This window comes from Nothobranchius furzeri, chromosome 4 (assembly GCF_043380555.1).
Source record: "Nothobranchius furzeri strain GRZ-AD chromosome 4, NfurGRZ-RIMD1, whole genome shotgun sequence".
Classification (NCBI taxonomy): Eukaryota; Metazoa; Chordata; class Actinopteri; order Cyprinodontiformes; family Nothobranchiidae; genus Nothobranchius; species Nothobranchius furzeri.
In genome coordinates this window covers 70,379,848-70,402,342 of record NC_091744.1, presented here as the reverse complement: position 1 = coordinate 70,402,342, position 22,495 = coordinate 70,379,848, and the positions used below count along the sequence as shown (strand labels likewise).

The 22,495-nt window shown below is 38.4% G+C and overlaps 1 protein-coding gene across 1 annotated transcript in view; it reads left to right on the top strand.

Moving 5' to 3' along the window:
• The first annotated feature begins 510 nt into the window (after positions 1-510).
• Positions 511-22,495, top strand: part of ano2a (anoctamin 2a) — a 28,192-nt gene continuing 6,207 nt past the window's right edge. Inside the window, exons 1-22 of the mRNA XM_015964564.3 lie at positions 511-661; positions 4,032-4,201; positions 6,691-6,996; positions 8,438-8,533; positions 9,912-10,084; positions 10,177-10,231; positions 10,338-10,389; positions 10,503-10,558; positions 10,875-10,922; positions 11,991-12,055; positions 12,238-12,372; positions 12,466-12,626; positions 14,398-14,480; positions 15,296-15,370; positions 15,875-15,931; positions 16,379-16,453; positions 19,036-19,237; positions 19,319-19,430; positions 19,508-19,565; positions 21,075-21,175; positions 22,035-22,198; positions 22,289-22,441. Of these exons, the coding sequence (XP_015820050.1) occupies positions 4,073-4,201; positions 6,691-6,996; positions 8,438-8,533; positions 9,912-10,084; positions 10,177-10,231; positions 10,338-10,389; positions 10,503-10,558; positions 10,875-10,922; positions 11,991-12,055; positions 12,238-12,372; positions 12,466-12,626; positions 14,398-14,480; positions 15,296-15,370; positions 15,875-15,931; positions 16,379-16,453; positions 19,036-19,237; positions 19,319-19,430; positions 19,508-19,565; positions 21,075-21,175; positions 22,035-22,198; positions 22,289-22,441 (2,356 nt within the window). The 5' untranslated portion in view covers positions 511-661; positions 4,032-4,072. The remainder of the gene's footprint in view (positions 662-4,031; positions 4,202-6,690; positions 6,997-8,437; positions 8,534-9,911; positions 10,085-10,176; positions 10,232-10,337; positions 10,390-10,502; positions 10,559-10,874; positions 10,923-11,990; positions 12,056-12,237; positions 12,373-12,465; positions 12,627-14,397; positions 14,481-15,295; positions 15,371-15,874; positions 15,932-16,378; positions 16,454-19,035; positions 19,238-19,318; positions 19,431-19,507; positions 19,566-21,074; positions 21,176-22,034; positions 22,199-22,288; positions 22,442-22,495) is intronic.

The window sequence follows — 22,495 nt, the reverse complement described above, 5'->3', positions numbered from 1 at the left end:
ATCTTCTGGTGCTGATCTGTAGCTGGCAATCAGCATTAAAATCATAGTGAGAGAGTGACTTGTGTATTTTGAAAACTGGACTGCAGTACCCAACTTTGACCACATGATGTCATTCTTACTTTATTCTTACATAACTCCCCTTTAAATAGAAATAACCTTTAAATACACTCCACCACTGGCATTACTTAAACCCGAATGCAAAAATAACAAAAGTTTTTGCATGAGTCATTATTTTAGCTGCAACCTATTCACATTTATACCCTCAACAGTAAAAACTGTGGAGAATATTTGATGCTATTCTACACTAAAAAAACTGAATTATTTTATCTTAATAAATTTTTTATTTCAATCAAAGTGAGCAGGAAGTTTATCTATTGTGCATCTGGGTGATACCTGCCTGCAGAGGGAGGCTGAGGTTCAGTTTCCGATCACCTGCAAGCTCTTCTGTTGCTTTAGACACACGCGCAGCTCGATAATTTACCCCCACATCTTCCCTACCCTTGCTCCCGCATGGATCAGTCAGGGAATTAGCCGCCCTGTTCGCGCGCAATAAGCCAGTGGTTCAGAGAGCGCGCGGATTGTCCACCATCTCAGCCTCTCTGGCGATGCAATGTCCGATCATCATTTATTCACATAAAGAAGTGTTTCTTCGCGGGCATTGGTGAGTTCTTTTTAGAACTTTGGTTCATATTAAACCTCTGTAGTCGCTTTTATTGCATCATTTCGCTCTCAAACGCACTTTAATTTGAAAAAGCAGATGGTTAAAGTGATGATTAAACGTAGGAGTGAACTCTGGTTCTAAAGCTGTGCTTGTGCCTGTTTTTACGCACAACTATTGCGCACGAGCATTTAATTAAGCACCCTGAAACAGCCACCCTGGGATTAATTAGTCAGAATGGACTAAGGACTTAGACTCCAAATCCAAGAAGTTTGGGAAAGAAAAGGTTTCGAAATATTTTTTTTTTTGAGTGGAACAAGAAGATGCCAAAAAGGAACGAGGTGTTGTGTTTTAGGAGTATTAAAGCAGCTGCCCCGTGCCAGTCAGTGTCTGCATGGCTCCAGCCTCTGTCGATGAGCTGACAGAAAGCTTTCAAGCCGTTAAGCTCGCGCTGAGACGCGCACGCAGCCGCGCGCGCATCTACTTCAGAGCTATAACGGGAGAAGGTCAAATAAATACCCTAAAAGTAATTTGTACTTTAGTAGAATGAACCACTACCTGCATGACAAACATTACAGGTGAAGTTAGAGTATCAGACGTCACAATAAATAAATAATTTAATTAATACTCATTCCTACCTTTGGGAAATTGTGAACTGCACAGATTTTATCCCTTTGATTTGTTCCATAAGCCCAGGAGAAAATGCTTCAAAAACAAAATGGTTAAAATATGGGAAAATGTTGCATTAGACGTTTAGAATAAATAGGTAATTGGTTTTCACTGAGTCTTAAAGTCTATATTACATATTGAGGAATTGTCAGTTTTCTTTCATCCATGATGTGGAGGGAGGTTTGGTAAATTCCTAAAATTAGCTACAGCAACGGTGTCCATGCTGGTTTGCTTCATGGGTCACGTAAACATTGCTGGAAGCAACAGCTGGAGGAAACAAATTTTGAGTAGCTTGTATGTTAGAAGTACATGTATATGTATCACTATCTTAAAGCAATCAGTTACATTTACCCAAAGTTTGATCAGCTTTAGAGCAGCTGAAGGTAAAACAAAGACTCAGCTGATTGAAAACGATTTAGTTTGTTCTGCACTTTGTCAGTGTGGAGTGAGTCAAAGATTCTTCGGAGCTGCAGGCTGGACCTGTAATATAGCTGACTTGTTAGAACATTTTCAAAAGGGGTTTGCATTTATACACATCAATGAAGTAATCGAAGCGTCCCATTGATTTGTGTATGCTTTTAAAAAGTCTGCAACTCAGGAAGTCCAGTGCACTCAGCAGGAGTTGTCCTCTCTCACCAGAGATGATGCACCTGAAACGCATCATTTGTTATCTAAACGTGTCATCCATCAAGCAAAAAATAGGTTTGCACTCTGCCAGTTTTGATCAGTTGGCTAAAGTTATTATTATTATTATTATTATTATTATTAGGGCCATTTTCCATCATTAAACCCTCTGCATGGGACTACTGTGTAATTTAATATCATAATAAGAGATTTTGGGCTATTTTTATAAGTAATTGTATGTTTAGTAAACTATTAAGAATTCTCTTGCTTTTTCTCTTCAACTTATTATGTCTGCATTGTTGGAAGCAGTACATATGAAATGTTCATAACTAAGTAAAATAAAAGAATAAAGAATAAATATTGACTGGTTTCATAGAGGAGTTTTATTAATAAAGACCGTGTCTCTGTACTTTTAGGTAATCATCAAACCATATTGACTGAGCCACACCATCACAAGATTTATTTCTGAGAATTTGTAGTGCATGAGCTTAGAGAAGGAGGCTTTGGTGAAATATGATGGTCAGGAGAGACACCTTGTGGATCAGGTGGCAAATATGCCATATTTGGAGCATACTGATGGGAATCAGACCAATTCTGCAGTTGACGTCATTTAGCAAATGCTGCTCGGTGCTAATGCTAGACAAGCAAACCGCATTTACCAATTCAAAAAACACGGACAGAGCGTTTGGGCATAGAGAAAAACAACTCAACAGACACAAAATTCAAATGTTTATGCTCAAAAAGTTATTGCTCTCAGTCCTGACCATTTCCAATTATTTCTGTGGATTCACACCTGAGATTTCACACATTCTTTCACTGGTCTTTTACTGAACTCATTCAAATGCTTTACATCTCAGAGGATGGTCCAAGTGACCAAATTACCTAAACAGATTATAAACTGTGTCGTCCGGATTTGCTTAATCTGACCCTACCACATGAAATGAGTAAAACGACCTAACAAGACTGAGTTAGATTCGTAGTTTACAGCAATAAAAGAAAAAGTCTGGGAAAATGTGATTTTTTTAATTGCTTGTTTTTTATTATCAAAATCAGGTTTTATTTTCAAATACAATGAGAATCATGATGAATTCCTCAGTTATCATATGATTTGATTATATTTTAAGTTATATTTAAACAATATAACTACTTAAAAGTTACGTCAATATTTAAAATAACTGTGGAAGGTTAATCCATTAAGATGCCTCAAAATTTTTTAATTCTGCTTTGGTTTAAGCAACACTAAATACGTTTCCTGCTTCTCCCACCGACTGGTTGAAAGCGGAATTACAAATGTCGTAAACAACTCTGCTGCAGCCAGCTTTAGCTAGCGTTAACATGGAGCTAACACTATGAGCAAACTGATACTAAAAAAAATCACAAAGTTAAAAGATCCACACTGCTGGACAAAAATATTATTGCTTACAAGTTCAGTAGCAACAAAGCCAGGTCATCATCAGTCTGGAACTTTGTAGCCTTCTTTAGCTCCCTCCAACAAGTAGGCAGAGCCAATGTTCCCTCTGGTTTTAGCTCTTTGCTTTCCCACCAAAGACATTACTCTCTTATTTTTTATTTTATTTTCAGGCTTCACCATGCAACAAAAAAGCTAAATTCATTATCTTCTTGTGCTTTTTTTTGACGGTCAGAGAATGGAAAAAGCTAACTGTTAGCCTTTATATAAGCTACCTGCACAGTAAAGAGCTATTCTGATAATCGTGAAGCACACTGAATTTTCTCTGTGTTTGAAATGTGCTCTATAAATAAAGCTTGCCTTGCCTTTTACCGTAAAGCAGGTAGAGACCTCCCACTTGTGTCAGTACCCGAACAAAAACTGTTAAGTTCAGTTTCTGGTGAGCAGATATCTACAGAGGGCTGTCCAATGTGAATGTGCTTAATTGTATGGCTGAACAACCACTAAAACCACTTTGAAGCAATGGCTAAAGTATTAAAAAATTTAGTATTACTTTAAAGAATAGTCATACAAAGAATTTTTATGAATAACTAAAAACTTTGCTAATTACATTTCCAGTTATTTTGCTTATTGAAATGAAAAGTGATTAATCCATTTTTCATGCTCCAACAGAGGGATGAAACGGAAAAGAGCATATATCCTTCATAACAGCAATGAGTGAGCCATCCACTTTTCACTCAGTGAAGCTTGTTTCGTTGGCCCGATCTCTGTCTGGGTTTGGACTTGATCCTGCCAATGGAGGGCCTGCAAACCCCCCAGAAGATGAGGAGCCTCCACTGCCGGTAAAGTTCCCAAATCTCATATTTGCCTCTGCGAATCTCCCTCATTAAATATCCCAGTTTTATAATTGTCATTCTTGAACATCACAGTGAACACCTGTGCAGTGGCGGATTTAGCAATTTGGGGGCCCAAGGCGAACACAGACATGGGGACCCTTACACAAAATTTTCGACTATCTTACCTTTAACTGGATTTGCGAAACTCTCCCCTCTTCTGACATGAGTTATTTTCCCTTTTTATTAGTCCTCCTCTTTTTTCCTGTCTTTCCCTGCCTTTGAGCGCTTTCAATATTTGCTCTGCTTTCTTCCTCCTGTTAGTGCTCCTGTGCTTTTGCCTTTGCTTTTTTTGTCTTCCTATTTGCCATTTTGGTCTATGTTTTCCTCCCTTTAAATATTTTCCATTGCCTTTCCTTTTCTGCTTCCTTTGATGTTTACATCAAAAAACAACTTCACTTTCAGAAGTGAAAATAAAAGCTTTTTTAAAGCAAACTGCTTCTTTCTCTTATTGGAGCCACTAGGATAACTCCATTTCATGCTTAATGTTTAGACTATCGCTTTGAGTTTGTTACGAACACTCCCGCCTCTCCTCTTCTTCTTATTTGTGGTCTTATGGTAGCCTGGCAAGCCAGAGTGACTAAATAAATGTATTATTTAGTCTGGCCACGCTCCATTGACGTCTCTCGGTTGTGGGGTGGGTTCTACCGTTGTCTTTCAAATGATCTCCGCATTCCACTGGACAACGAATGTGACATACTCTTGTTTCACTCTGTTGCATCATCCCACCCACCAGGCATATAGAGTGCCCTGACTGGCCCACAAAGCAGATAAAGCTCTGTGATTTGTTCACTAATCAGATAGAGCACTATGATTGGCCCACCATTATGGACCAATCACAGCTCTTTATTTGTTTGAAAACCCTCTAGAGAGTTGTGATTGGCTAGCCAGAGTCCTGCTGCGGAGGTTCCAATGGAGCATTCCTTGACCAAACTTTGCAAAGCAAGAATTTAGTCTAGCTCACTAGGCTAGTCTTATGGCACTGGGCAAACAACAATTTGGTGCATTACCGCCAACAACTGGATTGTAGTGGAATGACTACCAATCACTTCCTGTTTGTGCATCGCCATCTTAATAACCCTCTTATGATCACAATTATAACAGGGCCACCTGGTATTTTTCTTATTGCCGTAAAATTGTAATAAAATGTACAAAGTGTGTGTAACTCTTCTCCTTTTTTCAGAACAACCTCAGCTTTTAGTGTATGGTTTGTATTTAGAATTTATTTCTATTAAAGCCTTTAAAAAAATCAGCTTAAAAGTGAAAAAAGCAACAAAAAACGGATTTGAAATTTTTTACAGTATTACTGAACAGGAACTTCTAAATGACTTGGGCAAACAATTTAAACTTTGAACTGTAATACATCTATTCTTAAAAAAATAGGAACCACGGTATCTGTTTTTTTAGCAGTTTTAAGACCATTTATTTTTGTAAACTTTCAGACGTTTTTATCTGATGTGGTAGGCCTTGAAGCAGTTTCTCTCCAGCTGCAGGCAGAGTCCCACTCTGCACACCTCACTCTACCATGGGGTGCTTCTCTTGCACACCGTGCACTGCTATACCAAAAACTTTTGTTTTAGCAAAAATAGTTATTTATTGTAAAAAGCTAAATAATGCTGGAATAAATCTGAATCTTACAATTAGCAAATAGTTGAGGGTTGTTCAAATGAAAAAATAAAAAATAAAGACTGAACAAACATTCATACCCTGGTTCACTGGAGATCTGTCCTTCGTGGTCACTGTCTTCAGATATAAGCCTTCTGGGACACCTAGTGGATCGTGTTGATTTTCTTTGAGGCTTTTCCATAATTTCATGCCGGCTTTTTATGCTGATTAACTTCCCCTTTCCGTTATCCGCTTTCACCGCGGCACGGCACTCCGCTGTGCTCCGTTTCAATCAGGCTGTACAGCAGGATTTCCATAACTCTGATTGCTTCATGCTATAGATCGTTGGAAAGCTGCTTTTATGTACTTTTAGAACCCGGTGGAATTCTTTGAATCTGATCAGCCATTCAAAAGTTATAAAACGGAGCATTTTGGATGACGAACTCAGCACGTTTCTGAATCTGTGTTGTGATACGTTGCGCTCAAGACAGGGCATTCTGGTGGCTACCATCATGTAATGTATATGCACGAAAAGCCCCATTTTTAATCTTTTCAGCACCTTTGGAATTATACAGATATCTTGAACGGTTCAAGAATTATGGCAATTAGAAATGCGCATGTACAATCTCGTCGGCGGCGACAGGTTGGTAATAAGATTATTGTGGCATTAACAGAGGGGTGCCGGCGGTCAGGGCTAGGGGGCCCCCCAACATCAGGGGGCCCCAGGCGGCTGCCGACCTATGCCTAATGGTAAAACCGCCACTGCACCTGTGATATAATTCATCACTAATCCAAATATTTCTTAAATATTTATTTTTGTTTGCCTTTTTTAGGAGTCTGGTATTGATCTAGGACCTGGACTCTTTTTTGCTGATGGCAAGAGGAAAGTGGATTATGTGCTTTGCTACAAATACAAGAAAAGACGTTCATCTAAGGGACGTCTCTCCATCTCCTCCAACGGGACTGTGCCACTAATTATTCCAGTGCGATCGGAAACTGAAGCAGAGTCTGGGGAGGCAGGCGCTGCAGCAGGAGAGCCAGAAGAGTCAAAGCTGACTGAGGAGGAAAAGGTTTTAATGAGGGAGGAGTTCGAGGCTGGGCTGCTGGAGGCCGGGCTGCAGATTGAGAGAGATAAAGAGGTGTGATTATGTCGTGACATAACGTTGCATACGTTATATGTGGAATGTTCCTTTTTTTATTTTCATTGCATGTTCATGGTTGTGTTAGTTTCTGAGTGCATTTGCATGTGAGTTAAATCAGCTGGTGTTGTTGTTAGGGATTAAAAATGCTGACTGTAAGTAACTGGAGCCAAAGGCTGGATTACAAAGGCCTTCTTAGAGAGGAATTCACTCATGTTTGCTGGCAAAGCGTTAAACTCAGGGATGACTTAAGTACTCTTCTTTTCTGAATAGTTAAAACAATATGTGGTCTATATTTTGCACTGGATGCATTTATCATGCATCTCCTTGAAATTAGGAGTGAAGTACAACAAAAAATCAGATATATTTTGCAAATTTTTGATATTGTTTTAGGTTAACCATTTAAAGATTGATATGAAAATGAAAATTAGCATTTGTAATTTGTAGTACTTAAATTGTCCACTAGAGGGACATATTTAGAGTTGAAAATAGCTGATTTCAAAGGAATCTACCATCCCTGTTAAGAGGAAAAGCTCTTAGAAACAGGAATTATAGAGTTAACTGTAACAACACAAGTAAAAACATCCATATTCATTTAGATTCAGGTCAGTTTCAATGTGGATTTAATCAAAAGCGGTTATAATGAATGTGCTCACATGTAAACTTCTGAAAATATCTCACCTGGTGGAGCTGCAGGTGATCTGTCCTACCTGTTCTGCCTGAGTCCCGGCAGTGATTAAATGGACAGACTTGAAGTCCAGAGAACACAAAATCTAAGATAGGTCAGTTTTAATGTTTTTAAAGAATCCACATCTGGAACAAATAAATCTATCTGCACTTTAACTACTAGGTCATATTTAAGGATCCATGAAAACAAGTGAATGTTCTGCTTCAGCAAAAAAAAACCCATAAAAAATACCAGCAGCCGTCATAGAACTTCAGTCTCCTTTGATCAGTTTTGTACTAAATTTTGGGATCTGAGAAAGGAGATCCAAATTTAGTCAACATCTCAAATGCTGATGGATTTATCAGTAAAACTCTGATTAACTATAAGTTTTTGCCAACATAAGATTATTATTTGTATATATGCTCATAAATTAATGGCTAATGGCTTGCTATAGTACTTCGTACTATTATGTGAAGTGCAAATAATTGATATAGGATGTTCACTAATATCATATTTTTATCTAAAAAATTGTGTTTAAATTAAATTAAAGTGTGTTTAACTGACATGCACGATAATCTTAATCAACAATACACATTGACCCAGAATCCATCATTTCACCAAGATCTGCAATGCAGTAGTTCATTAGCAGTTACCAAAACGTTATTTATATATTTACCTGACAATTTTTTCTCCTGCTAAATATTGCTGCATTGTGCAATACTGCAGAAAATCCTATAATGCTTCTCATATTTTCATGTGTGCATTTACACGCAGAGGGTGAATGGTCTGGGGTTTATTCGGCTGCACATCCCATGGTCCATTCTCAGTCGTGAAGCCGAGCTGCAGAAGATTAAAGTTGCGGTAAAGAAGGTAAAATTGTAAATGTAAAATTGTATTGTAAATTGTAAAGTAAGTTCATCTTCATTGCAGAGCAAACTTGAATTCTAATGATGTGAATAACACTTCTTTTCATAAATAGCATACTATTTTAGGGAGATGTTTCAGAGCTATTAGACAAGAAGAGACACACAAAGATCCTTTTCATCCACCCGAGTCTTGTGGATGAAACAGCAATGCTGTGCTGCAGACTAACAGACCACTTCAACTGTTTGCTTTAGAAAAAAAATCGCTCCAAAAATAGCAACACAATTTAGCTCCTGCTTGACACCAACAATAATTTGCCTGCAATGCAATGTTCTCTCTCTCCTTCTCCTTCCGGTGTGTTAAGGTCCAATTGCTAAATTTAAAGATTGTAATTGTTAGGGATGTAAGAAAATGTCAATACACAGAAATATTACAACATTTTGTGCTATGACACTGAATCGATAATTAAATAAAAGCAGTGGATGATTTTTAGTTGTATTTGCGAGTCTACATGTGTCTATTTACTGTATATTTCTGTGTGGTTCAATTCAAACTCTGACTGCTGGGTGGCAGCAGGTTTTACCGCCTTCATTCTAATGAAACAATCAGATCGTGTGATAACACTGGGTGCGTTTTGAAAGCGTCTGACCAGAGTTTTCCTATTTAATTCAGTCTTAAAATAAAAAAATTCGTCTGGCTTTTAGTATCGTATTATTTCGTCTCCCCTTTATTGTGCCTTCATCGGGTCGCAGAGGCAGCAGCCTAAGCAGAGAAGCCCAGACTTACCACTCCCCAGCTACTTTGGCCAGCTTCTTCGGGGGAATCCCAAGGTGTTGCTTGTTCCATGTCCTGGATCTTAATTTAGGTCTCCTCCCAGTTGGATGTGCCAAGAAAACCTCATCAGGGAGGCGTCTGGGAGGCATCCTAGCCAGAATACCGAGCCACCTGGCTCCTCTTGATGTGGAGGATCAGTGAATCTACTCCAAGCCCCTCCTGGATAATCAAGCTTCTCACCCTATCTCTAAGGGAGAGCCCAGGCACCCTGCAGAGAAAACTCTTTTCAGCTACTTATATCCGTGATGCCACCTTTGCGGTAATACCCAAAGGTAAATCAAGAGTTTAGCCTTCTGGCTCAGCTCTCTCTTCACCACAACAAACTGGTACAATGCCCTCACTGCTGTAGATGCCGCATCAATCCTCTTTGCCATCTTCCGCTCCATTTTTCCCTCACTCGTGAACAAAACCTCGAGATACTTAAAGTTCTCCACCTGAGGCAGGACCTCATCCCTGTCGTATCACCAGATTCTTGCCAATAACACATCCCTACCAGCTGTTATAATTAACTTTGATCAGCTTGGTTCTCATACATGGTTCCTTTGGACAGAAATGTGAGTTGCGGAAGCGGACCGGCATTGCTGGAAAGTGGGATTCTTTTGTTACCAAACTGAACAGACTATTTCAGCCTGATGTTCCTGACATCGACGTCCACAGAGACTCGCAGTCACGGGTCCACTTCAAAACCCTCAAGCACCCCTTCATCAGAGACAAGCTCCACCTGTGAGTACACACGCTTTCTGTTTGGCTTCATAGATTTTTGTCAACACCTAAAAGTTGATGCTCTTCTAATTCCTGGATTAATGTGTGCGCAGATACGATATCAAGTCAACAGCTACTCTGTTTGACAATGCAACACGGAGCAGAATAGTGAGTCAACGAGTTAAAGTCAGACTTTGATTTATTTAGCTTCTTGGTTTTTAATTATATCAGTGATCACAAATGATTTGCTTTACAGTGCTGTGTGTGCTTCTAGGTTGCAGAGATAATTTCACGCACTACCTGCACCCGCACTTGCCAAACCACAGGTGAGGCGCAACTTTTGCTCTTTAGTAGTAAAATTGCAGTGAAGTTTGTCCTTGTCTGTTGTCATTCATCACAAAATGAACTTTGTGTTGCTCTCATTTTTTTCTGTCATGAGGCATTCACTCATTACTGGCCCGAGGTGTTTATGACTCTGCCTTCCCTCTGCATGATGTGAGTTAAACAAAAGCACCAAACTCACTGAAGAGTTCACAGTTTCAGCTAGTGCACCGATTTAGTGCAGGCATGTTTTTTCTTCTTCTTTCAAATGAACTGGTTCAGTCTTTTTAAACAGCATAATTTTACACCAGCATTAGAGCAGAAACATACGATAGGACTGATCTTCTGAGAATAAAATATCGGAAGGTTGGAGCACACGGGTGAGCCAAGGTGTATTAGGTGAAAGTAAAAAAAAACGTTTCAACCCTGGAAGTGTCCTCATCAGACAATAAAATTCACTGTCTCATGTCAAGAACTGATTTCTCTTTAGGGGTCGTTCACAAGAAGAGGACGGAGAGATCAGCGAAATGACAGACAGGTGAATTGATTGATCTCTGATTGTGTTTTATTATTAATACAAGAAAGTTATTATTATTATTATTATTATTATTATTGTTATTATTGTTGTCATTACTATATTTTATCTATTTAGCTTTAACTGAAGCTAAAAGGCAAAAAGAGAAAAAGTTTTAAGCTTTTTTCTTATATTTTTGAATATTTGAGGTAATCAGTGACCAGCTGCAGCACAGATTGCAGTCCCTACATTACACACCACCAGAAGTTCATGCAAAGCAACTCAAAAAGCCAATAATTTGAAGTGAAATTTTATTTAATGGCTGGTGATCAGGCACAATGTTTGTCTTCCAGTGAAATTTTACTCAAATTCAGCTTACTCTGAGATGTATCTTTTATTGTGTGTGTGAGTGTGTGAGTGCACTCATTAACTGTAGACACAGCTGGCTTTCTGTACTCGTGCAACCTTATTATTGACAGAGGTGTCACGAGTGGAACTTCACACTGTGTCATTTCCCCAGCGACGTGTGCAGGATTCAGGAGGAGTGTTTTTTGCATGATACACATCTTACAGGGGAAATAGTAAGGGCTAATGTGGACATTATATATTATTGGGTTTTCTGTCCTCTTGATTTCAGTCTTATGTTGTTTTAGGATCATTTAAAATGTATCATCAGCCTGCTGGGAAATTCAGTGAAAATCAGCTTTATTTTTTGCTTTTTTTCTTGTATGTTTATACAACAAACTAAATTACTGATGCTAAAATATTTACATTCTCTTTTAAAACCAATCTAGACCAGACATTTTAACCAGATGTTCATATGTTTATAAATATTTCTATTTTATACCTCTTTGAGCCACTTAAATAAAAAAAATACATCAGCATAAAATAGTTTTACGCATATTTCAATAAAATGAATCACACTTTTTGTAGTTCATGAGGGATTTTAGCTTGATGAATGTGACCCCTGTCTTGAAAAGTCTTGACACCATCCCCACAGGCACAGTTGTTGATTTTTAAGTATTTAATAAATGCATTATGAGTCGTAATTTGTAAACAACACCTGTGTAATGTGTTTTTGGGCTCCTTCAGATCCTCCATGAGGAATGGGCCAACTACGGAGTCATGTTTAAATATCAGCCAGTGGATCTGATCAGGTACCAGTTTATAGTTTCTTTCCTGCTCTAGATTCTGACTGCAGATTATTACCAGACTATCTGTAACAGAGCAGGTGCACTGATGACTTTATTAGTAGAAAACATTTATTTTTCACATTAATAATGCAAGATAAAAGGTACTAGTATGCTCATCATGGTCAAAATCGCCTTTGTGTGTGAAGGAAGTACTTTGGAGAGCAGATTGGGTTGTATTTTGCCTGGCTGGGTGTTTACACTCAGCTCCTCATCCCTCCCTCTGTGCTGGGCATCATCGTCTTTCTGTACGGCATATTCACTGTTGACACCAACGTGCCAAGGTAAACAGACTTGGCCTTTGTAAGGATCAAAGACTTTTAATAATGTGAAATAACAAACACTATTGTCTATGTCTTTTCACATGCATCCTTCAGTCTGGAGACATGTGATGAGAACCTGAACATCACAATGTGTCCACTGTGTGATGCTGTGTGTGACTACTGGAGGCTGAGTACGGTGTGTTCTCTGGCCCGAGCTTCTTACCTGTTCGACAACGGGGCTACTGTCTTCTTCGCTATCTTCATGTCGCTGTGGGGTAACTTGACACGCTGAGCACACACTTTGCAACAAGTATTTTACATTTCAGCAGGCAGGACCAGTTCTTTATTGTTATGCCATCAATGATCCTTTAGAGATTTTTAAGATTTATGAGGTAATATTACTAAGTACTTCCAAAATAAGACAGAATAAAGAAATGTGATCTGCCTTCAAGCCAATGTTTCCCAGTTTAAATGTTTACTTGTGTCAATCAGCTGACAGAGACAATAAGAAACCAAAAGTATATCCAATATGCAGAATAATCATAATCTTGACATTGGTCAACAATGTCCTCAATTGGTTATTATTAATAGTATAACATTTTATTGACGCAAACAAAGTAACTCAAAAAAATTATCGGTGTATACCTTTAATAAAACGTTTACTTTAAAGGGACTTTACGGAGTTTTGAATTTTTATGCTCGCGATTGCCCCCTCAGGCCAAAAGCGTAATGGCAGCTTCAATAGTAGGCTTGTGCACAAGGCGCGCATGCTGTACGTGCACACTCCTTAACGAAAATAACAGCTGAGACAGTCCCCTGTGTGTGTGTGTGTGTGTGTGTGTGTGTGTGTGTGTGTGTGTGTGTGTGTGTGTGTGTGTGTGTGTGTGTGTGTGTGTGTGTGTGTGTGTGTGTGTGTGTGTGTGTGTGTGTGTGTGTGTGTGTGGCCCGGGGACAGAGGACAGGAGAACGGGCAGCTAATTAATTAAATAAATTGGTTCTGTACCTTTCTTTTCAGCACAGCCGACAAAGGTTTATGATGGGTCAGTCCTCCTGCATGCTCAGATCATTCCATTCCCTTGCTTGAAAAACTGTTCCAAAATGAAAGTTGAACCCACATCTTTATTATCTGTGAATTCAATGCCGTTCGGTGAGTCTCAAATAAAAATTTGGGCATCTTACTGTAAAAAAATATACCATTAATGTAAAAAAGAAACTCTAAATGAACTATGATCATGTCCAGAATCGAACCCAGGTCTTCTGCATGAGAGTCGGACATCTCACAAGATGAGCTACACTCTAGTAACATTCACAGTATCTGTAACTTTTATATCTTTGATGACACCTAAAACGACGTCAAACCAAAGAACGGTTCAAAGCGAAAATGGCTATTTTGTTGCTAATTTGTAGGAAATATCTAGAAGAAAGCGTAAACAGCTTGTCAACACCAAATCCCTTAAATGCAGTTTGTTTTTTTTAACATGATGAACACACAAGGCTTTCAAACTTTTTGGACATCTCCTGTGATTTAGTGCAACACATTCGGATTTAGTCTGAGCAGTTTTCCCTCACAGTCCTTCCCAGATCAGAGCGCAGTTGAACAAAAGTGAAAGAAACTGGATAAACATCCAACATTGTTGTGATAATATTGAAAAAAGAGCATAATTTAAATGCAGTTATTCAAACTCCTGAAGTAAAACTTTACTTCTATGAGCAAATTACCTTGAAAAAAGAATCAGTAAGGCAGAAAGAAATGTTATCTGTGATTTCACATTTTTCACTTTAGTTCAAACTATTTCGCTTGTATTTTTATCTTCATCTTTATTCATTTTCAACAATGTTTCAATGGATGTTTCCAGAGATTAATGGTAAAAGTCACACATTGTCTCTTTAATGGGCTTGCTTTTTTCTAATGAGAGTCTGGATCTAAAAGTATAACATAGCGGTCTCTGTTAGCAGGATGTTTTAGCTTCACCTTTCAATAATTAAAAAGACGTCTTGTCAGATTATGTTTTAAGTTGATGGTTGGGTTATCTGTCTGTGTTGCAGCGGCTTGCTTCCTGGAACACTGGAAGAGGCGGCAGATGTGTCTGAAGCATACCTGGGACCTGACCAGTCTGGAGGATGAGGAGGTATGAACCCCCTTTACTCCTTTTTTATCTTGTAAAAAAGAAGAACACCTCCCTCGTTTTCATCCTCTTCAAAGCAGACTCGGTAGTGGTCAGACTGAAAACCTCACATCTCAGAAAAGACTGTTGATCATCCTTAACCTGTTAGTTCCCTGTAGCACAGTGAATAACACATAGTCAGCCACACATGTAGCATTAGCTGTAAAGGTCTGTAATGAGATTGGTCTTAATGTCAAAGGTCACTCGTTGGGTAAGATGACACAGCAGGGTCGCCGCACAATCATCCCCTGACACAGCTATTCTTTCTTCTCACTGTCTTTCATGAATTTCTGACTCTTAAAGGAGCGAGTTCAGGTAGGAAACACTGTCTTCCGCTGTTTTAGACACACTTTTAAAAACCTTTTAATCAGCTCTTATTTCTTAAAACTCTCCCACTGTCTTCATTAAAGATAAAATTATAAATGTATGAAATTATGAATTATGGTTCCCTTTCAGATCTATGTAGACGTGGGTCATCTATAGTCAACATGTTACTAATTATATTGTTGATGCTTTTTCAGAAATAACTTCTGCTTAATATCAGCTACCAGGTTAACCTGGCAGAGCATATTTTAGCCTCAGAGTAACCAACAAAACATTTTTCATGACTATTTTCTTGCTGAGAACATGCATAACAATAAAGATGCAGGAGCATATTTTCTGAAAGTTTGAATCATGATTTCAACATAAACCACTATAATAAATATGACTTTATCTGCAGCACATATATAAGTTTATAAAGTACATATTTGATTATGTGATGATTTATATGTCTGCAGGATGAACTGAGGCCTGAATATGAAGAAGCTCTTCAGGAGAAAAAAGCTAAGCTGAGAGCACAGGCTAAGAAGAAGGTAATTTTTACACACACACACACACACACACACACACACACACACACACACACACACACACACACACACACACACACACACACACACACACACACACACACACACACACACACGCACGCACACACACACACACACACACACACACACACACAACTATATATAGGGATGCAACGATATGACATTTTTAAGCTGATCCCAATATCCAATATGAATATCGCTGTTATGGCCGATAACTAATATCTTCCGATACCGATATGTACACACTGACATTTATGCTTCTCAAATTAGCAGATTTTGTATATACTGACAATTATGCAAGCTGAATTTTTTAATGACTTGCTTGACACACACACACACACACACACACACACACACACACACACACACACACACACACACACACACACACACATGTATTTATATATTTATATATATACATTTATGTATGTTAACGTGCAGCACAAAAGTTTTTGTTTCTCAAACAGTTTTTATGCTGTGTTTTAGTTGACTCAAGCTGGAGAAGGTGTAGACGGAGAAACAGATCAGATGTTGGCCTCACAGGTATCACTGCTCTGCTCTGAGTCCACCTTAGGTTGACAGACCTGCTGAAGAATTTCACAATTTGTCCTCCACTGGAAAAATTTATTATAAAAGCAGGTGACTTAGCTTGTTTTTAAATGATCACAGACGAACTCTGAATGCATGACTTAATGTTTGTACAAACTGAACCCTCCTTCTTGCACCGTGTGTGGTTGAGTCCAAAGCAGCTTACCTGCCTGAGATTAGCCCAGATTACTGATGGAGACATTTAGAGGGAGGAGGGAGAAGAAGAAGGGGAGGAGATTTCTGTTCTTTCAGATGGTGAACATGCTCCTTCCACAACACAACCACGTGTTTGTGTGCAGAACATGTGCTCAGCATTACAGCTCATCACACACAGCAACACACCATGAAGCGTGTGTTTGTTTTTGTCCTTCTGTTAAGTAACACACGTCCTTATCTCCACAGCAAGAACCAGAGTCGCTGGACATTGAGGACCACCTGTCAGGTTATTTCATCAATGTGTCCGCCTTACTACTACTGGTACTGAATTCAGACTCACTTCTTCATTTGCCATCTGCATCTCTGTTGATCCTCTTAGTAAATGTTTGATGAAAATGAGATGAAAGGAGCATTGTTGTATTTTTATGTGACATATCAAGCATTAATTACAACTTGGCTGATTGTTTTTAGCGGGGGTGTCAATCACTGGTTTGATCGTGATGATTCAGTGTTTGCCAATATCTCAAATTCAGTCACAAAAACATTTTGACTTGATTCGATTTAAGATTGTAACGACTGTTACATAATGTATTTTGGGGGTTTAATTATGATCAATAAGATGTGATGATTCTATATAAATATAGAATATCAACCTGATTGATCTTTGAATGTTTAACCAGAAGAATTTAGGATGCTTTGCTTATTCAGTGACCATAAACACAATTTGTATTAATTCAGAGTCAAGTATATAATTAAAATAAACTTTATTTTCTAGACTAATTATAATACATGGCAAGTTATGAAACGATGTGAGATGGATGAATATGTGTGGATGGAATGTGATTTTTATCAGAACCTTTGTATCTGGAAGAAACTGAGTTCTGAGTGTAAAACAATTTGGTCTGCTATAAACTAGAGAGTTGATTTATTAATGAAACGGCATCAGACGCAATCTGTCGTGTCTACAAACCTGATCGGAGACCCTCGTGTGATCCGGAATTTCAGGAAGTTTGGGTGGACCTGAAGGCTTCGAAGTTCGTAGAAAAATCACAGTACGACCAGTCCAGTCTCGGGTTGTCTCCAGGTCACAACAAACAGGAAGGTGTTGCGTCAAAGACGGACTCTTAAGGAGTCGAAGCTGTGTCAGCTTTGCAGCACGCAAACAGGTTTTGACAGCTTGTCAAAAGCTTTGGTGGTTTAAAGAGTTTCCCTCCAGATTGGCCACTCTGAAGTTCGCCTCAAAAACTCAATTTGGCTCAGTTGAACTCTCAACTGGACTACACGGGAAGTGATCTAAGTTTTATTCATTCCTATGTTATGATTTTCTGGCAATCCACATCGTGCCATGTTAAGGACGTTTTACCAAACAAACCTCAGAAACACTCCTTCTTCAGATAAAAGATGCTGATTTGTGGATAAGAAAATCTCAATCTCAATTACAGTAGCCTTGTGTCAGGAAGATGCACGTGTGTGTGTGAGCTTGTCATGATTAACTCGTCATATCAAACATTACTGATCATAACATATATATCTTTCAATGTTATAATAATATTCATTTCAGCTTCATTGATTTAGGCACAGATTAATCAAAACATCACTATTATTCAACTATTATTGTTCATTCAACCATACGATTATTTACATATTTTATTTAGTCATTCAGTATTCATTATTATAAAAGTTCATTCTTTATTCAGAGTGTGAAATCCTGCAGTCATATCAGAAGATAGCTTTGTTTGGGAACACTGTGTTGACAATCCCAATGTCAGCACGCACTGCAGAATCTCTGGCTTGTAGAAGATAGAGTAGCAGCTCCACTCGGATAATGGACTCGTGTCTGTGGGTGACCGGTCACTATGAGGTCAATAAATATAGGTGAAAATGGACCCTTTCTGGACATTACAAGATCCATTAATTGATACGAAATGATTTTACAAGTAATTTGTTTTGCGGTGGGAACACAATTTCTTCGTTGTTTTCTCACTACTTGCCATGATGTCATTAGTTTCTTCAAAACACGTTTGAGGATGTGCAGAAACACATAAAGTGTGTATGATTAATACTAACAGGCGAAACCTCTAAAAGTCAGAATATGGTGCAAAAATCCTTTCATTTCAATAATTCAACTTAGACAGCGGGACCATTTGAAGGCTCAGGAGCGCGTGCGTGTGTGTCTGCTCTGTCTTTTCAAACCCCCAGTTAGTTAGTTAGAGCTAACTTCTGCTGGGGGTTTCTTCCTGTTAAAGTGGAGTTTTCTTCTCCACTTTAATTACAGGAATCTGCTGGGTTACCATTTTATGTCTGATCTGAAGGGGCAATGCATTCCAAAGTCTCGGCCCCGCCCCTTTAAAAGCTCTCCCCCTGACCAGATAAGTGAGCGGGACTTACACGAGGTTTTCTTACATAGGAAATGTTTTATTGGCATAACAAACTGAACTCAGTGCATGGAAAAGTGGGTTCAACTGGAATGTTTACTTTGTAAATTGCTTTGAGATGACTTTTGTTGTAAATTGGCGCAATTTAAATAAAGCTGAAATAAATAATCATCAAAATTATAACCAAGGCTTGAAATGTCTGGCTTTGCATGAAATGAGTCTATCTCATATATTCGTTTGTCAACTTTTGCACCATATTCTCATTTTTCGAGTTTCACTTTCTACTGAGCGTTACATTTGGGTCAATGACCATACAATGGATTGGTGTTGATGATATTTATGTAGTTTTCACCAGTCACAATATTTCTTATTTTATTGACAAAAATAAAATTTCAAATCAAAATAGACTGATCCTAAATTACCCATCAGTTCACTCCACAAATGAAAGGCTTGTAAATTAGAGAATGAAAGGGATTTTTATGTTTTTTTTTGACAAATGTTCCTGGTTTGTGTTTTGTTGATTTTCAGATTTTTGTGACCTTCTCAGCGGTGTTTGGGGTGGTTGTTTATCGTATCTGCATGTTGAGCGTATGGTCCATGAACCCTGATCCAGAAGCCAAAGCCAGTGTCAGGATGACTGTCACCACCACAGGCATCATCCTCAACATGCTGGTGGTTCTGGTGTTGGAGGAGGTTTATGGAGCCATCGCTGTGTGGCTGACTGAACTTGGTAAATAAAACAGAGAAATTTAGAAGGATAAATTACAAAACTAAATGCAAAATTTTTTTTCAACTCCAACATTTTCTACAGAACTCCCTAAGACAGAAGAAGAGTTTGGAGAAAGGTTAATTTTTAAGTCGTTCTTCCTAAAATCCATGAACGCCTTTGCACCCATTTTCTACGTTGCCTTCTTCAAGGGCAGGTTTGTTTCCCTCTCTTTTTGTGCAAACTCAAACCGTTGTCTGTCTTCAGTTCAGATCAGGCCATCTCTTTGAACAGGTTTGCTGGGCGACCTGGTGATTATGTTTACATCTTTGAAGATTACCGCATGGAGGAGGTCTGTTCAGCTTGACACACCACTGAAAATTGTTCTTGTGAATTCTTATGTCAAGTTACAATATCTTTTTTACTTTAGGGTTGCAAAAGATTCTCTTCCTTTGTGTGTTTAGATTATGTCTGACTGAAAACTTCTGAAAACAAGCAAGAGCACATTTTTTAAGTCTACATTTCAGTCACTCATTGCAGATTCAGTTTGCGATTATTCATCCTGTTATTGCGTTATTTTATCTAAACTAGCTGTGCCAGTTATTCAGCTGCTATTGAAGGGGAGAAAAGGGATTAATCCACATGACTTATCTGTTTGTTGCATTCTTGATAACTTTCAAACCACCCTTAATGAAACATAATACTTGCCTGGCCAGCCATCCTATATACGTGAATGTATAGTCTGGCCACGACCTATAGACAGAGCTCAGTAGTGGGGTGGGATTTATGGCTGTCTTTCAAACTGTCTCCTCATGCTATTGGACAATGAATGTGACATACTCACCACTACAGACGTCAGTCAAGGGAGCGGTCTGCCGTACGCTGTCGAATAAGACGCAAATGCGTCTGTTTTTATAAAGCATCCTCTATCTGCTCTTGACTCAAAGAAAAGCCAAGTCTAAAAAGTCCAAAGTTGATTCCAAAGTTGTTTCAAACAAGCCGTCGCCACATTTGTCGTTTCACTCAGTAGCAGTAACATCCCTCCCATCGAAGCGATATAGCTCTGTGATTGGCAAGACACTAAACTGCTCAGGCGAATGGTAAACCTTCCGAGGCTATAAAGTAGCGTGGCTAGACTGGCCTGCAGAGCAAACTCATTTAGCTAATACTATGGCCTGTCTAGATTTCTAGGATAACATAATACAGAACACTTGTTCAGCAAAAAAATAAAAATAAAAAATAAAAAAATGGACTCCAAATGATCACTTATTTAAGTTAAAGCCAAACTTTTTCCATATTTTTAAATAATTTTCTTGAGCCAGTATGTGCTAAAATGACACTTTAGGGTTACCCAGAATACCACATTTGCAACTTTAGTGTGGCATGCTGGACTTAAAAAAAAAATTAGCTAACATACCTGCAGTCTGCTTCCAGCATGTTTCATGCATGTTTTAGATCTTGAACACAGCTGATTTGTTAGATTTAGTGAAGAATCACTCCTGTTGACACTAAGAAACGGTGGGGAGACGTTTCAGCAGTTAGATTAAGGTGTTAAAAAGAGAAATGCACAGCAAAGAGGTTTTATTTTCAGTTTGACTACACAGAATTATTAACAAACACTAGGGGGTGCTAAAAGCAAGCAAACCTGCCAAGTGCCTTCATCACCAGGTAGGACAAATTTTACAACCGCTTTTTTGAGACTGAATCCTAAATTTGATCCCATGAAGGCTTGAAGATATTTTGAACTGAAATTCCAGTCTTTATTTATTTTTTTGTTCCAACTGAGCAGAAACCTGCGTATATAAGTTGGGTAAATGTTTACATTTAGCTCAAAACTAATGAGTGTTTTTGTGATCCACAGTGCGCTCCTCCGGGCTGCCTCATTGAGCTCTGCATACAGCTCAGCATGATCATGCTTGGAAAGCAGCTCATTCAAAACAACGTGTTTGAGATTCTCATACCGTATGTATTTATCCTTTGATCCTTTTAATTCCCAACACACTTAGTTTATTGAACTTGTAAATATCTTCAACATATTTAACAGAAACTTCTAGAGAACCACTGTAAAATCCTAAAACTGCATTTTATTATACTTTTGTTTTATTTTCTTCATTTAGCAGCACTCAGATCAACTGCTTAAAGAGACAATGTGTAGTTTTTACCATTAATTTCTGGAAATACCCACCAAAATGTTGTTGAAAATGAATGAAATGATGCCCAGTTGTTGAAAAATATTGGCGGCTTTGTAATTTATACCCATAAAAACAGGGTCTAAAATACATGGGAGCGGTTCTAAGTCTCTGGATGACGCCATATTAGATGCCATGTTTCCTTCTACAGGAGCCCATTAGGACAAAGTGTATTTATTGATTTGAAACAAATGGTTACAAAACTTTCATCATTCTAAATGTCATTGTCTTACGCATTTACCTCCACTTTTTGCCAGTGATTAAAGGAAATCTGATGAGCTTGTTATTTTGCTAAAGTTTGCTCTCCCCGGGGCTTTTTGACCCTAATGGGCATCCATTGGTAAGGTCTTACTCTAACACAAAAATACTGCTTGCTTGCAATGATTTAAGTATGTACTGCCCCCTATAGCCAGGAAAAATACACACTGTCACTTTAAGTAAAATTTGTTTCAATTCTTTCTTGAAATACAAAAAAAAGTCAATACTTCAACATCTTCTTTGTCATACTGTTAAAGTTTTCAGAAATTCATGAGGTTTAGATAAAGTCCTGTTTTACTTACGTCTGTGTTTTTGTTCCCCTGCTTCATTTGCCTAATTTTACATCTTTGTTATGAATATTTAATTATTTTTAGAAAGCTGAAAAAGATGTACAGAACAATACAAGAGGAAAAAGGAAAGAAGCTAGCAGCGGAGGACGAGGAGAATGAAAAGGAAGAGAAAAGACAAAAGCAACAGTTTGACAAAGATTTCACCCTTGAACCGTTTGAGGGTGTCAGCCCGGAGTACATGGAGATGAGTGAGTCTCGTTTAGTTTGTCACTCATTTACTCACTAATTCACTCATTAAGTCAATTAAATTCTGTGTGTTGCATCATTAAATTACACAGTAATCCAGTACGGATTCGTGTCTTTGTTTGTGGCTTCCTTCCCGCTCGCTCCTGCTTTTGCGTTGCTAAACAACGTCATCGAGATTCGCCTCGATGCTGCAAAGTTTGTCACCGAGATCCGGCGACCCGATGCTGTGAGGTGTAAAGATATAGGTACAGATTTATTGTTTCTTCTTCTTTGTGTTGAATGTGGAAAAAAAAAACTTT